The sequence below is a fragment of the Mastacembelus armatus genome, chromosome 2 (genome assembly GCF_900324485.2).
Source record: "Mastacembelus armatus chromosome 2, fMasArm1.2, whole genome shotgun sequence".
Taxonomy (NCBI): Eukaryota; Metazoa; Chordata; class Actinopteri; order Synbranchiformes; family Mastacembelidae; genus Mastacembelus; species Mastacembelus armatus.
The window spans coordinates 284177-298251 of NC_046634.1; the positions used below are offsets into that span (position 1 = coordinate 284177).

General features: G+C 47.1%; 1 protein-coding gene across 1 annotated transcript; it reads right to left on the bottom strand.

Annotated features, from left to right (window-relative positions):
* Window positions 1-1962: 1962 nt before the first annotated feature.
* On the bottom strand, window positions 1963-12716 carry mxra5a (matrix-remodelling associated 5a). Its single transcript, XM_026301992.1, has 8 exons — window positions 12632-12716; window positions 12236-12465; window positions 11973-12102; window positions 10995-11385; window positions 7090-10893; window positions 5891-6812; window positions 5457-5783; window positions 1963-4158 (listed from the first exon to the last, which is right to left on the bottom strand). Exons 2-8 carry the CDS (start codon window positions 12418-12420, stop codon window positions 2568-2570), a joined length of 7350 nt encoding a protein of 2449 aa, XP_026157777.1. The 5' UTR covers window positions 12421-12465; window positions 12632-12716; the 3' UTR covers window positions 1963-2567.
* Between the last annotated feature and the right edge of the window lie 1359 nt (window positions 12717-14075).

The window sequence follows — 14075 nt, forward strand, 5'->3', positions numbered from 1 at the left end:
GTATCAGAAGCATCTGGATTCTATTCCCAGATTTATCGCAGTGTGGACAAGACAGAAATGTGATAACCGTCAAAGAATCCTAAGCACCTCCATGTGTTTTGGGTTAACCGCTTTCGAACCGCCTCCTCCGCTCATTGTGTGTGGTTGCCATCGCGTTCGCTTCACATTCTAAATGATCTGGGTGGAGCTGGTCGTCACAGTGGCAGCCTGCCAACTGAAACTGGGCCACAAACCAAGCTAGATTCCCACAATTACCCAAGAATCCCTTCTGCAGTCCAGCAGACAGATGCATCTTCAGTATCTTTTAAGGTCAATTTCTTACCTTTTTAACCTGCTGAGATATATTTTTCAGTTAGTGTTCCTGCTACTGAGTCCAGAATCAGTCCAGGCATCATACAACATTAATTAGAGATTAAAAATCCTCCTTAACCTAGGCTGAATAAACATTCCCCAGCATGATGGCCTGCAGGCTGTTTACATCTGCCCCTAGACACTAAATCCACACAACGGAACATGTGTGTTTGACATTTAGAGACATGCATAGCTGCATAGCTTTTGCAGATGTTGACATTCTGGCTAGGGGAGCGCTCAAACAACAAAGTACAGGAAACCTAGAAGATGGCAGGAAGTCAGATCCACCAATCGCTGTGCAGGTCATGCAGCTACGTAGCTGAGATCCAGGAGGTGTGCGCGTCGTACCGCTTGGGACCATCCACAACCTTACGCTTACCCGTAAACCCCTTCGCTCAGTAGGTCAGATAAGTCTCAGTTAGAGACAGAGTGTTATTTCTAAATATTAAACAGTTTCTATGTCAATTTGGAAGACGCAGTGGAACTAGTTTGATTGGCAAGAGAGATTAAGCTAACGTCCCTACTGTGCTTCGCTAAAAACCGTATTCGGATTTTGCTCCACTGCTACTCCAAACTATTGCTCCAAACATAGCTAATTAAAAAAAAAAAAAAAAAAAACTTCTAAGCTGCAGGGCAGGTGCCCCCCTCTTGCCCCCTTTTAGATCCACCCCTTGGTGATATATATTTTACAGTGAGCACAAATTATTCATGAAGGCAGCTCAAGCACCCTGCAAAAAAACAAGCAAATGCATCGCACCTGTGCACCAGTCAGCTCAAACCCACAAAATCTGAGCCTGATGAAAATGATACCAATGACCCAACAGCCTGCCAGAGGACGACAGCTGCTAGTTTGGCCCTGTTTTCATTCCTTAAGGATCTCCACATCAACGCTGTGGAAGAAGAAAAGCTGGGCGTCATCTGATGTAGTGGCCCTTTCAACTTCTCTTCAAATTCAGTTTATCTGTTGCTCAACCATGAAGTGCCTTGATTTTTGACATGTACTGTAGGACGGAAATTCTCCACAGCTGATGCTCCTCTCATGCTGTCCCTCCAGGGATTCATAGATCATACTAAACACCAAATCCCTTTACAAAAAAAAAAAAGAAAAAAGAGGGGTTCTTTTTCAACTATGATGTCAGTTTCTTGAGAAAACCATCTAAGCCCAGAGTGTAACTAAAAACCACAAAACGTTCAATTACTTCAATTCTAGGTCATGAACAACAGGTTTCAAGTCTTGTTTTTCTTTTTTGGCAGATTGATAGTGAGATTTCTCAAAAGTGTGACCCCCTTTTTCAGGCCAAATCTGCTGAACTAATGGGGGGGGGGGCACTTTCCTCATGGCTCCAGATGTTTCTTTTTTCTGGAAGGCGAGACCAGAGTGCAGCTGTATTCCCAAAGTGATGAGCACAAGTTTCTAGTCTTTCAGGGTAACTGTGACCTACTTCCGTCATCCAAAATCCTAAATTGAGTATTTTCTTAGATTTTTATGTGTTCTCCTTTCTAAACCCAACTCAATCATGAAAAACTATATAAGATCACAAAACAAGTTATTTTAAAGGGATTATTCATTTCCCCCCATGACTCAGCACTAACTTTGTTTTTGTCTCTGAATAGAAATCAAAGGAAAACTTTTATTAAAAGATGTCAAAGTTACCATGCATCAAAGTCTGTCACAATTTACAAACGGGGACACAGAACTTGTATCAGCACTTTCAGGAAAACAGGAGAGGCTTAAGAACGACGTAAACGAAAAGGCACGGGATACAAATGGAACGGTTGTTTAATCGTGGAACCCATCCGGTGGAGCTTTTAAGAGGTGCAGGCTGATTTTTGTGGTCCAGTTGCAGAAGAAAATATGAAAACAGATTCCAGTTTAATAGTTCAAAGGCACTAGTATTATTTGATAATATCGCCCTTTTTTACTGGCCAAAGAGATCATACAGCTTTACATCAACCTTACGCTAAATTGCAAACCTCAAACATCAAAAGGTGAAAAAAAAAAATCATAGAAAAAAATCATAAATTATAGCGCAAAAACAAAAAATGCCCTCACCTTTTTACCTCTATAAAGCACCACTATACTTTTTAATCACCTCCTCCCATTATTATGACAGCAGTTTTTACAATAGGATCATCAAAAATATTTGTTGCTTTTAAGCAGGCAGTTGTGTGGGCATACAGTATGGCAGTGGACCACAATGAACAGTCAAAGTTCTTCAAAACACGTTGAGAAATGTAGCTTTGGAGTCTATGCCAATGGCATTCCTGGCTGTGCATCGGTAGATGCCGGCGTCTCTTTGCGTTGGGTTCTGGATGACGAGGGAGCCTTGCGGATGGAGGTATTTGTTTCCGAAAAGGCGTGGCTGTGCACTGACAACCAGGCGGGTTTTGTCGGGCGTTTCCCATGCCACCTCCGCTTTAGGGATCCCGGTGGCTGCGCAGTTCAACTGAATAGCAACTCCGTGTTTGGCATAGGTCACTGGAGGAGGGGCGCTGGTAATCCGAGGCGGATGTCCGATCACGGTCACAGATGCAGAAAGCACTGAGCTGCCGTATCCGTTTGCAGCCCGGCAAATGTACGATCCCCGATCGTAGACTGAAGTTTGTTGGATTGAAAGCGTCCCATTGTGCAGGACAGCGTATCGTCCAGCTCTCTGTGGCCTGTTGAGTACAACTCCGCTCGGTAGGGTCCATGTTAGCCTGAGGGGTTCGCCACTGGTTAGACAATGGAGCATAAGTGCTTCCCCGTTCATGATGCTGACAGGAGAGTTGTATCTGTTGTTGATCTTGGGTTTTCTCCCGGGGGACAACATGACCGCATGTTCCATGAGACCTTCAGAATTACGCCCCAGACAGCGGTACAATCCAGCTTCACCAACAGAGGGGTTAGTAATAATCAAAGAGCCATCAGGGCGGTGGAGAAACTTAAATAATCGGGCACCGCTAAGCAAAGGTGTGCCATTGGGTAAAATCCAAGTGACATGAGAGAGTGCTGAGCCCTCAACAGAGCAGTTCAAAATCATGGAGTTCCCCACAGTCAGTGACAAGCTATCTGTTGCCAGACCTCTAACTTGCGGCCTCTCGACAGCCTGCTTCACATCCAGGTTAACCACAAGCCTGACCTCCCCTCCTTCATTACGAGCGATGCAAGCCAGCTGCCCAGAGTCTGACCTCTTGGGTGAACGGATTTCCAAAGTACCATTCTCATGAACTGTTATTCTGTTGCTGTAGTACGGTGCGGGGAGGATCACATTTCCTGGTAGAACCCACATAATGCGAGGGGTGGGGGTTCCCCTCGCTACACAATCTACCAGCTTACGTTGATCCTGGACCGCGGTGACTTTGACAGCACTGGCACCTTCTCTTAAGTCATTGATAACTGGGGGAGTTACCATGACCTCAAGCCTGATTACTTTATGATCCTGCCCTGCACTGTTTCTGACAATACAGGTGTAGTTACCTCCATCAAAACGTTGGACCTTTTGAACCACTAATGCTCCATCATCCAGGACCTGGTATTTGTCTAACGCAGGGGAAATCACTCTATTTACAGGGGATATCCATGTGGTGACGGGCATCGGTCGCCCTTTGGCGTTACACCTCAGTGCAACAGTCTCTCCGTAGTAAACCTTCATGACCTTTTGGTCTTTATTCTGGATTTGTGGTGGGGAGGTTGCCACCTTGACCTTAACTCTGACCTTCATCTCATCTTTGCCGAGCTGGTTTTCGGCGTAGCAGGTGTAGTCGCCTTCTTCCGGTATGCCGACATCGTTGAAATACAGCGTCCCATTGTCGAACACCACGTACCTACGACACACACACAGGTCAAGAAGGAGAACGGACTGTTACATGTTGATAACTGGAGCCATAAAAATGAAAGCTGTTAGAAATCAGAATCAGAATAAGTAAGTCAGCCCAGATCAATTGATCCGCCCAATGCCCTTCCTGACAGAACCCCCTCATTCGACTCGGGCTTGGGACCGATGCTAAGACCGCACTGGCTTCTGCAACATCTGTGGCTGTGGCTAACGGCCCCTCATCCTACAAGAGATGTACTTGTAAAGGCAGTGGTGTTTACAGCAAAGACAGCTGGGAATTTTTTCCTGCCTTGGCAGTGACTTTGCCTGCTGGCTGCTCTCCATAGTGAATGCAATAACATTTACAGCGATACTGAGAATCACTTATATCCCTTTTTCCCTTCACTTCCTGTCACCGCAGATGATAAGCGTCCTGTTTATTCAACACTTGTGAATTGGTTTTGGTAAATTGCAACATTCTGACTGCATGAGGGGGAAGGTTAAAGTTCAAACTGTCCTTTTTGATGACGTGACCGTGGACCAGCCCTTGGTTAGGCTGCTATAGGCCTAGACTGCCTGAGGACTCTCCATCGGTGCACTGAGCTCCTCTCTCCTCTTCTCTCCCTCCCTCTGCTCCACTTTTTATCCTCCTTCCTCTCTTTTCCCCTCCCCTCCTCCCTCCATTCACTTCTCTCCTCTCCCCTCCCCTCTTTCCCCTCTCCTCTCCTCTCTTCTCCTCTCCTCCTTTCCTCACCTCCTTCCCCCCTTCTCTCCTCTGCTCCTTTCTCCTCCCCTTCCCTCCTCTCTCCTCTCCACCCTTCCTTTTCTGTCCTCGCCCCTCCTTTCCGCCTCCCTTCTCCTTGACTCTACTTCCCTCTCCTCTCCCCTCCCCTTTACCCACTTCTCTCTTCTCCCCTCCCCTCATTCCCTTCTCCTCTCCTCCTTCCCTCTCCTCACTCCCTCCTTCTCTTCTCTCCTCTGCTCCTTTCTCCTCTCCTCTCTCCTCTTCTTCCTTCCTTCTTCTCTCCTCTCTTCCTTTTTCTCTTTTCTCCTCTCCCCTCTCCTCCCCTCCTCTCTTGTCTCCCCCCCTTCTCCCTTCTTTTCTCTCCTCTCCTCCACCCCTCCCCTCTCTCCACTGTCTGCCCTCTCCCCTCCCCTCCCCTCCTCTTCCCAAACTAGATATGTGCATTTCTATGCAAAGTAATTTTACTTCCTTTCTTTTTATGATTTTCTTTTACCCTTAAGTAACAGGGTGGTTCAAAGTGAGGCTGACTAAGTCGGACTCCCTTTCCAGATACAGGCTCATACCTGCGGCTGCGTCCTCCGCCAACGCTTTCTTTCTGTTTGATCAGGTTGACCATGGTGCCGTCCGGCAGTGCCCAGCTGATCTTGGGGTCAGGGAGCCCGGAGGCCACACAGTCCACCTTCAGGTTTCCGCCGTAGACCACCTCCTGACTGGACTGCCACTGCTTCTGTTCGATTTTGGCCGGCTTGGTCAGCACGTTGGCCCGCAGCAGGACATAGTCGTCACCCATCTTGTTACGCGCCACGCAAAGGTAGTCGCCGCTGTCCTTGTCGGTCATGGAGTGAATGGTTAATGTGCCATTGGGAAAAACCTTGATCCTGGAGTCAAAACTGCAGAAATGATAGAAATTATATAATTCAGAGGCCAATAAATAAAATAATTTATATATTTAACTGGCAATGTAAACAAATATTAATTAGCATGTGAATTAATTAACCTGTACTGAGAATCCACCAGTTTTTTAGAGGGTGTCTTCCAAATAATCCGGGGCTCTGGTTCTCCTGCTGCCACACAGTTAAGCAACAGTTTACTCCCATAGATCACATCTGTTCTCTGGGGGGAAGATGAGGTGATTCTGGCCTTGGTGGGCGATGAAGTCCTCCTTATGCTCAGGTTCACAATCTTCCTGCTGGATGCCACTGCATTACTGGCTGAGCATTCGTATCTCCCAGCATCTCCTGGGCCCAGTGCCTGTATGTTGAGGGTCCCGTTGGGGAAGACCATAAGGTTGCGTGAGGTGGTAAAGTGGGAAGCAGTGAGCTGATCACCATGAGGTGTGGTCCAGTGGATGACAGGCTGAGGGGCCCCTGTGACAGCACAGTGAATGTAGGCATCACTGCCCTCTGGGAATGTGGTGTTTTCAAATTGTGGCTGCCGAATCGCGGGTGGCGGTGCTGAGACATAAAGGTTGACCGAGACAGTGTCCACTCCAGCCGCGTTGCTGCCGATGCACTTATAAATCCCTCTGTCTCTGTAACTGGCCTTGTTTATCCGGAGGGTTCCATTACTCAAGACCACCAACCGCTGCTGAGAGGGCATGCCGAGCGAAGCAGCAGCACCCACATGGACACGGTTAGGAAGAACCCACGTGACTCGAGGCGTGGGGTGCCCCTCCACTTTGCAGTCCAAATCCACTGTTCCGCCCAGAAGCACTGTCACGCCTCGGTTCTGAGGCTGGAGCATCCGTGGCTGCTGAGAGAGGACCACGAGATTCACCTCCATCTTGTCCTTGCCGTACTGGTTCTGGACTGTGCACAGGTACTGGCCCTCGTCCATGGGCTGCGTGTTCCTGATGATTAACGTGCCGTTCGGATGGACCTCATACCTTTGAACCCTGGTGTTCTGAGCAATACTTGCCCCTGCAAACATGGAAGGTGAAACAAGCAGGCTAAAGAAATATTTTCAATAGTTTAGTGTAAAATGTACTGCATAATAACTGTAGTAGTAAAAGTTAATTTCTAAATACTTAATTTTTTTTATTTATCAGTCTGGACTGTTTACACTGTGCAAACTTTAAAAACAGTTTTAGCTAATAATAGAGTCTAAGATCTGTCAAAATAAGAGCAGCTAATTTCAAAAAATAGTAAAAGTTGTGAAAAATGATATATATAAGTTATGGGGTTGAGTCATACATACCACTAGCTACGTTAGTCCATGACAGGAAGGGCATTGGCTCGCCCTCAGCCTCACAGGGCAGCTGAGAGTCTGTTTCTGCTTTCACAGTAAAAGTCTGGGAACTGCTCTTAGTTATCCTTGGCTTCCCTCTCGGAATAAATTCTCGCCCAGGTGGCTGGAGTGTTCTGGACACACCCCGAGTGGTTGGAAGCTGCTCCTCTCTGAATGGATTAGTCTGGATTGCTGTGATTATCGGTGCAGGTGTGGTTAACCTGTCCACAGTCCACCCACCGGTCGGTTTTAAGGGGGGGGAAGCGGGTTTGTCGACAGGTAGCTGGGTTGCAGGATCATGAGCTGGTTCTGCTGTGGTGATAATGGCTGTGATTTGCCGGTCTGGTGTGAAATATGGCACCTTGCTGGATGGGATCACAGGATCAGGTGTTGGTGATGTAGTAGAGGAAGAATTTGTGATAGGAGCATCATCGCTAACTCCTATTTTGGTCATCTGATCTACCTCTGACTTGCTGCTTGTGGTTTTATTTGGACTATGACTATGATAATGTTTTTCAGGCAGTGGAGGTGTCTTGGTGGTAAATAGGTCTGTCTCCAGATCACTCTCAAAAAGCATACTTGGTGTTGTTGTAATAAACACACTTGAAGTGGATCCAGGAGTTGTTTTGAATTCATGCTCAATTAAAGAAGCAGCTGAGGCACATGGGGATGGCAACAGTGGAAAATGAGTCCTAGTCTCTTCCAAAAGCATCTCTCTACCCTTTACAGTGGGTGTGGTGTACTCGGCATCTGTTCCTGCTTGCGTCGCAACCTGGAAACCCCCAGATGAAGTGTCAGAAAGCGTGACAGGTACAAGATCTCCTGTGATGCTTGCCCTCTGCATCTCCTCCATGGGTTTAGCAGGAGGAGGAGGGGTGCCGGTAAATGTTATGAGCTCTGGAGAAGAAGCGGTCTCTGTTTGAGAACTCATCTTTCCATGACTCGCTGTTGTTGTTGCTGTTGCTGTTGTTGGAGAAGTTGTTGGAAAGGACTGTGGTGCTGACATGCTTTCGGATAGTGGTTTGGCCAGGGAAAGAACGCTGCCTTTTGTTTTCTGGGGAGGAGGAGAAGAAACTGCTAGTGGGGAGGGTTCAGTGGCTGCCTGCTTGTCAGGCCTGAAGACTGGGCTTCCTTTATGACTCAGTCTGCCTGACGATGCCGCTTGGCTGCTGGTGAATGGAACAGTGGTATTGAAATTGGCTGTTGTAACTTCTACTGGCTCTATTTTTAGCTCTGTGGAGGTGGTGGTCCGGACTGTTATTAGGGGAGCATTTACAGGTGTGGTGGTAATAAACTGGGTGGGTTTATTAAGCTTGTGTTTCCTTCTGTTTGGCCTATTCCTCCGACCCCCGTTTCTTCTCCTGGAATCTGGCTGTCGGAGGGGCGGGGGAAGCCACCCTCCAGATGCCTTTGTTGTTATAGTGGCGGGCACAATTGTAGTTGTCAAAAATGCTGTTGTGAGCGTTGCATGGGATTGCAAACCTACAACTGTTGTGTCCTTTGGAGGAGAATATGACCGTGATGATGTTGCTGCTGTGGTCTCACCAAGATATTTTCCATTTTCTTCCCGGCTTGTCACTGCTTCATTCAGGTTGACTGATGGGATAATTCCAGTCCCACTTAAGTTGAGTCCCCTGTTATTATTCGAGCCAGCAGCAGCATCAGGTCTATCTGCATCCTCTTTCCTCTCTGATGCCTTAGACTGATCTGCGGTTTGGAGTCTGTCGGCATCTGTGTTTGTGCTTTGGTTCTCTTGCAGAGAAAATGTACTGCCTCTGCTCGCACTGTTTGTGTTACCCTGCCAGACAGTGACAGCGTGTCGAGGAACAGATGTGGTCTGTGGGAGGAAAAATACACTGTTTGAAGTAGGCTGTAAGCTGTATGCGGTCTGCAGGGTGTGCAGCTCCTCTGTGGTGTGCTGATTTTTAAATTCATAGGTATCATGGGTACCTTGTGTATAGTGTTTGTAGGTTGTTATTTGTGTTTGAGTTACTGCAGTGTGTTGCGTTGTGAGGTCACCCTGGCCCTCTTTCTGTGACGACTCTCCAGTTTTTTGATGCTGTGTCTTCTGCCCTGTCAGCCTCCTCTCTGCTGGGTGCTGCACAGGCAGCGACGTCACAGTATTCTGACCATTTCGATCTCTAATCTTAGCTAAAATATCCGCCCACTTCTCAGGGTCTATTTTACTCTTTGACATGTTAATCCTCCCCCTGCCCTTAACCATGATCTTCCTGTCTTCAACCTGCGAGCCCATCTGCTTTCGGACCACTGGAGGCCTGCGCCACATATTCCTCGACGGATTGCCGCCCCTCCTTCCCGGAGGCACACCTCCCGGATTTCTCCTCCTTAAAGCGTCCAGACGGTTCACGGGAGTAACGTCGAGGTCCCCTGATGCTTCCTCCGCCTCCTCTGTGGGAACTTTAATCAAAGTGTTGACCCCTGACGCTGACTGAGGTCTTGCTGAAAGCTTCATCAGAGGCCTTATTAACCTTTTCTGTCTAACAATGGTGACTTTTGCAGCCAGGGTAACCACGCCATGTTGATTCATGGCAACACATTTGTAATAACCACTGTCTAGTAACTGTGTTTTGGGGATGTGTAGAGTCCCATCGGAATAGACCGAAGCTCTGGAGGAGTTGGCTTGGAATCGAACTGTGTCACTGCTCGGTAGAATCCAGGTTATTTCAGCATCAGGGGAACCAGATGCCATGCATGGCAGGGATATAGGATTCCCTGCAAATTCCGTAATGAGTGTAACGGAGGTTTCGTCCCCTGGAGGAGGGTTGGAGGATTCCTGCACTGTCAGACGAAATGGCAGGACAGCAAGGTCTCTTTGAACCTTTGCAACGCAGTAGTAAATTCCCGTGTCTGTGTGTTTGACAGATCTAATGACTAGCAGCCCATCAGCGGACACAGACACCCTGTTGTCTGGGCTGCTGTATGGTGCCCCCACTTTGGAGCCATCTGGCAGCATCCAATGGATAACCGGTTGGCCAGAGCTGCGCACATTACAGTTCATCTGACTTGAACTTCCAAGGATTGCGGTCAGCACTTTATGAGTGATGCTGGTTGACTCGATCATGACCCACGGCCTTTTCTCCCTCCGTGCTACCTCCGCCTCCACCATCTCCGAGATGTCCGTGGTCATGATTAATTTCACCATCTTAGCTGATGACTGAAGTCTGTTCAGCTGAATGGCTGCAGATGTCGGCATCAGCCAGACCGGCTGAGCCATGATGTTAGCTTTAACACCTGTGTAGTACAGTGTATACTTCTCAGAGTCCTGTCTGTACTCATAAGCTGGATGAGGCTTTCCGCTGAGCATAATGCCCCTTTGTAAGTGGGCTGGCACATTGCTGTAGTACGCGATAAGCCTCCACAGTTGCTCATACTTTCCTCTATCAACAGGACATTCCAGATCCACTGCCAAAGATATGTTAGAGGCCAGCTGGTACTGGCTGACCTGCTCCCAGCTGATCTTGGCAATTTCTTTTGGCTCACCGATACTACACTCCAGAGCCACCTCATTCCCATGTTCATCAGACAGGCCCAGGGAAATGTTTCCAAACGGTTCCTTGAAGTCATCTATTGTCATGACCTCACTTTCGGCATCCTCCAGCGGTGGAGTCTTGTGAGGAGAGCTGATGACAGGTTGGCTGCAGGTCAGGTTTTCCACAGCCTGGAGCTCTTTCTGCTCGAGGTGCCTGGGAGAGGAACACATAGGACACAGCTGGCCACTGGGAAGGGCCCTGTCGTTTTTACATTTCAAGACACCTGGAGCAAAAGAAAACAGGAACAATACTGTAAAAAAAAAAAAAAAAAAACCATGACATAGTCTGGAAATATTACTCTTGCGTGTAATGCTAAAGTCTAACCTGGTGAGGTTTTATCCCACCCATAGAGCCACTTCATGTTGCAGTCACAGGTCCACGGGTTCCCATGGAGGTACAGATTTTCCAGCTGAGGCATGGCTGCCACCACCTCGGAGGGCAGAGACGTCAGCCCATTGTCGGACATGTACAGGTGCCTCAGCGTCGAGACGTGGAAGTGGCCCAGCAGAGTGAAGGTGGCGAAGGTGGCTGGGTGCAGCTGCCGTAGCCGGTTGCCTTCCAGCTGCAGCAGCCGCAGGGAGGTCAAGCCCTGGAAGGCGTCCGGGTGGATGAACTCTAGCTGGTTGTGGTCCAGATGTAACCTGGCCAAGGACCACAGACCCAGAAGGGTGTGTCTGTTGAGCTCCCTCAGCTTGTTGTAGCTAATCTTCAACATCTAAACCCACAAGCAGCAGAAAGAAAGTTATCAGCAAAAATTGTGACATTATAAACCTCTTAAACCCTGCGTCAACATCACATTTAAGGTGTTTCTATTTTAAAAAAAGAGAACTGCTGCTAGTTTAAGGGAAAAGGGGAGTGCTGCGAATACGGATTAGATTTGGGTTTTCTTCCCTTTCGTACACTTGAGAAACGATAAACAGTTTATATAATTTATATTCAAAGCATCCCCTGTGTATTTTTAGTGCCTAAAACTTTTGCACAGTAGTGTATTTATGTGCTTGTTGTGTTAAAGAAGTGTTTAAGGGGATTTTTACATTTTTAAGTGTTTTTCAGTGCCCTTAAATCCATATTCCTACTGATTATTAAAAATAATAGATCAAATTAAAGTGACATTAATTAAAGAATCTAATTAAAAAATAACAAAAACATTAAAATAAAATAAATCAATAAATAAAAACAATAAGTGCAGAGAAGGAGGAAACTGATCATGTGGCAAAAACTCAACACTGGGGGTCACTGTTTTGCTCCAGGACAATTAAACCCAAGCTACAGAGCTAACACATATTTCAAGGCGTGTTTCACCTGTAGTGATGTGAGGTCCCTGAACGCCTCATCGGGGACACTGTTAATCTCGTTCCCATGTACCATCAGAAGTTCCAGCTTCTTCAGACCAGCCAGGGATTTGTCAGTGATTTTAGTAATGCTGTTAAACCTGAAAGAAACAAAAACAATAGCGGGTAGCGGCTATGTACCCTAAAATGAAAAGCCCCATCGTTATACTGCACTGAGACTGAAATGACAATCATTTAATATCAGGGATGTCATGCAAAATTCCAAGGACGGACCCCAGGTTAATGCGTTCCACTTGTTTGGGGATATCAGCCGGAATGGCGACAAGGGAACGGAAGGTGCAGTGGAGCTCGGTGGGCTGGGGACAGGAGCAGAACCTGGGACAGGGGGCCGAATCAACCCGGACCAAGATCATCAGCACCGACAGGGTGTGGAGGGCGCACACGGTGAGGTGGTCCATCTTAATCCACGGGAAGTGAAGGGAAGGGAAGGGGGGTCACAGCAGCTGGGAGAGTAAAAACAGACACCACTGACATTCTAATAACTAATATTTAAAACAGTAAAGATCAGCTCAAGTTTCGTGGGTGACGACTGGTTAAACTCAGGTAAATCACGCGAAGGGTTTTCAATTATAAACTGACGTTGTCATAATAAAATGTAGACGATCTTACCTTAAATCCTTGAAATCCTCCCTCTGTGGAAACGATCCTTATTCCATATCAAGATGGATAAAAACCCCATCCCCCCACTCCCAAAAAAAAAAAAAAAAAAAAAAAAAAAAAAAAAAAAAAAATCCGACGCTTTTATAAAACGAAGTTAAACTCGCGCTGCACGCTGGGAAAAGTGCAGTAAAATGAGCAGAGTTGTTTTGTTTTGTTTTTTTAAATATATTTTATACTTTAAGTGAAATTTTTGGATGGGGGGAGTGTGGTAGTCTGACCCGGTGCCAGTGTGCGCGCGCTGCGGACCCGTGAAGAATGAGTGCGAGTCTCTCAGGCGCTCTTGTGCAGGGGCGCAACAGGAGGAGTCACAAAATTTTTTTTTCTTTTCTTTTTCCAAAAGAGCTTCAGTGTGGGAGTGTTTTGGGTTTTTTTTTTTAGTGGGACTTAACGAAGGGTATGATGCTGTAACACAACCAAACACACTCTTAAGCTCCTGAGCGTTATGAGTCATAATCAACCCATAGGAAACTAGATTAACCACAAAACTGGAAGAAACTGAGAGAAAAGTACGAAAAAGTGGAAATTGGAGCATTAAGTGCTGCCGTTGCCAGAAGTGAGTGTTTTGGGGGTGTCTATGGCATGGTGGAATCATGAGAAGTTGGGCCCCTGAGCATGGATGTGTTAAAAGACCCCTATTACCCCTTCCCAACCTTGTGATTTATCATCGGTTTGTGTCTCTTTGTAGTTATGTTTTTTTTGTAGTTTTTTTAGCCATTTGAATCTCTTCATTATCATTTTGCATCTATATTCATTTTGTCTTGTGTCTATTTTTTGAAGTTTTTATATTTTGGATTTGACCTTGCAGTGTTAAGGGTTGTTTTCCCTCTGTTTTTAGTCACTAAGTGGTTTTGTGTCTCTTTGTAGCTGTTTTGAATCCATTTTTATTTTTCTGCATTTTGTTTTTGGTTGTAGACTTCATGGTTCTCCTCTAGGGCCCTATGTTGCCTTGGGTCCCTGGATTTGTATCCAGTAATCCACCCATGGTTTGGGGTACCGAGTCCTGCCTGCATGACGGCATTTAATCCCTGGAGGTCACAGGTGCCGTGTGTGTGTGTGTGTGTGTGTGTGTGTGGTGGTGGTGGGGGGGGTCAAGTGATGGGCTCAAGCAGTAGAAGAGAAAGTGAAAGAAAAGAGTGTGATGGGCCCACTTGGGGGGGGGGGGGCTTGTGGTCTCGCTGCTGGGGCCGAGGACCTCAATTCGTCACGGAGTCACTGTGGGCCCGTAGCACGCCTCTGCCGAAACCACATCAAGTGAGGTCACTGAAGATATGCGGCCCTGCGGCAGGTCCTGGGGGGTGGGGGCCTGGAGGGGTCCTCCATGAAGACAGAGCTAGAGACTGCACACATTCACATGGTGTTAAAATGAGAGACCATTCAAAATCCTCCTCTATTT

Bases quoted from the DNA above. Each gene is read 5' to 3' on its own strand.
- mxra5a (XM_026301992.1), bottom strand. From the start codon at position 12,420: ATGGACCACCTCACCGTGTGCGCCCTCCACACCCTGTCGGTGCTGATG. The intron at 6,813-7,089 runs GTATGTATGACT...CCATGTTTGCAG, and splicing joins ATGGACTAACGTAGCTAGTG to GGGCAAGTATTGCTCAGAAC. The intron at 4,159-5,456 runs GTATGAGCCTGT...TGTGTGTCGTAG, and splicing joins GGCGGAGGACGCAGCCGCAG to GTACGTGGTGTTCGACAATG.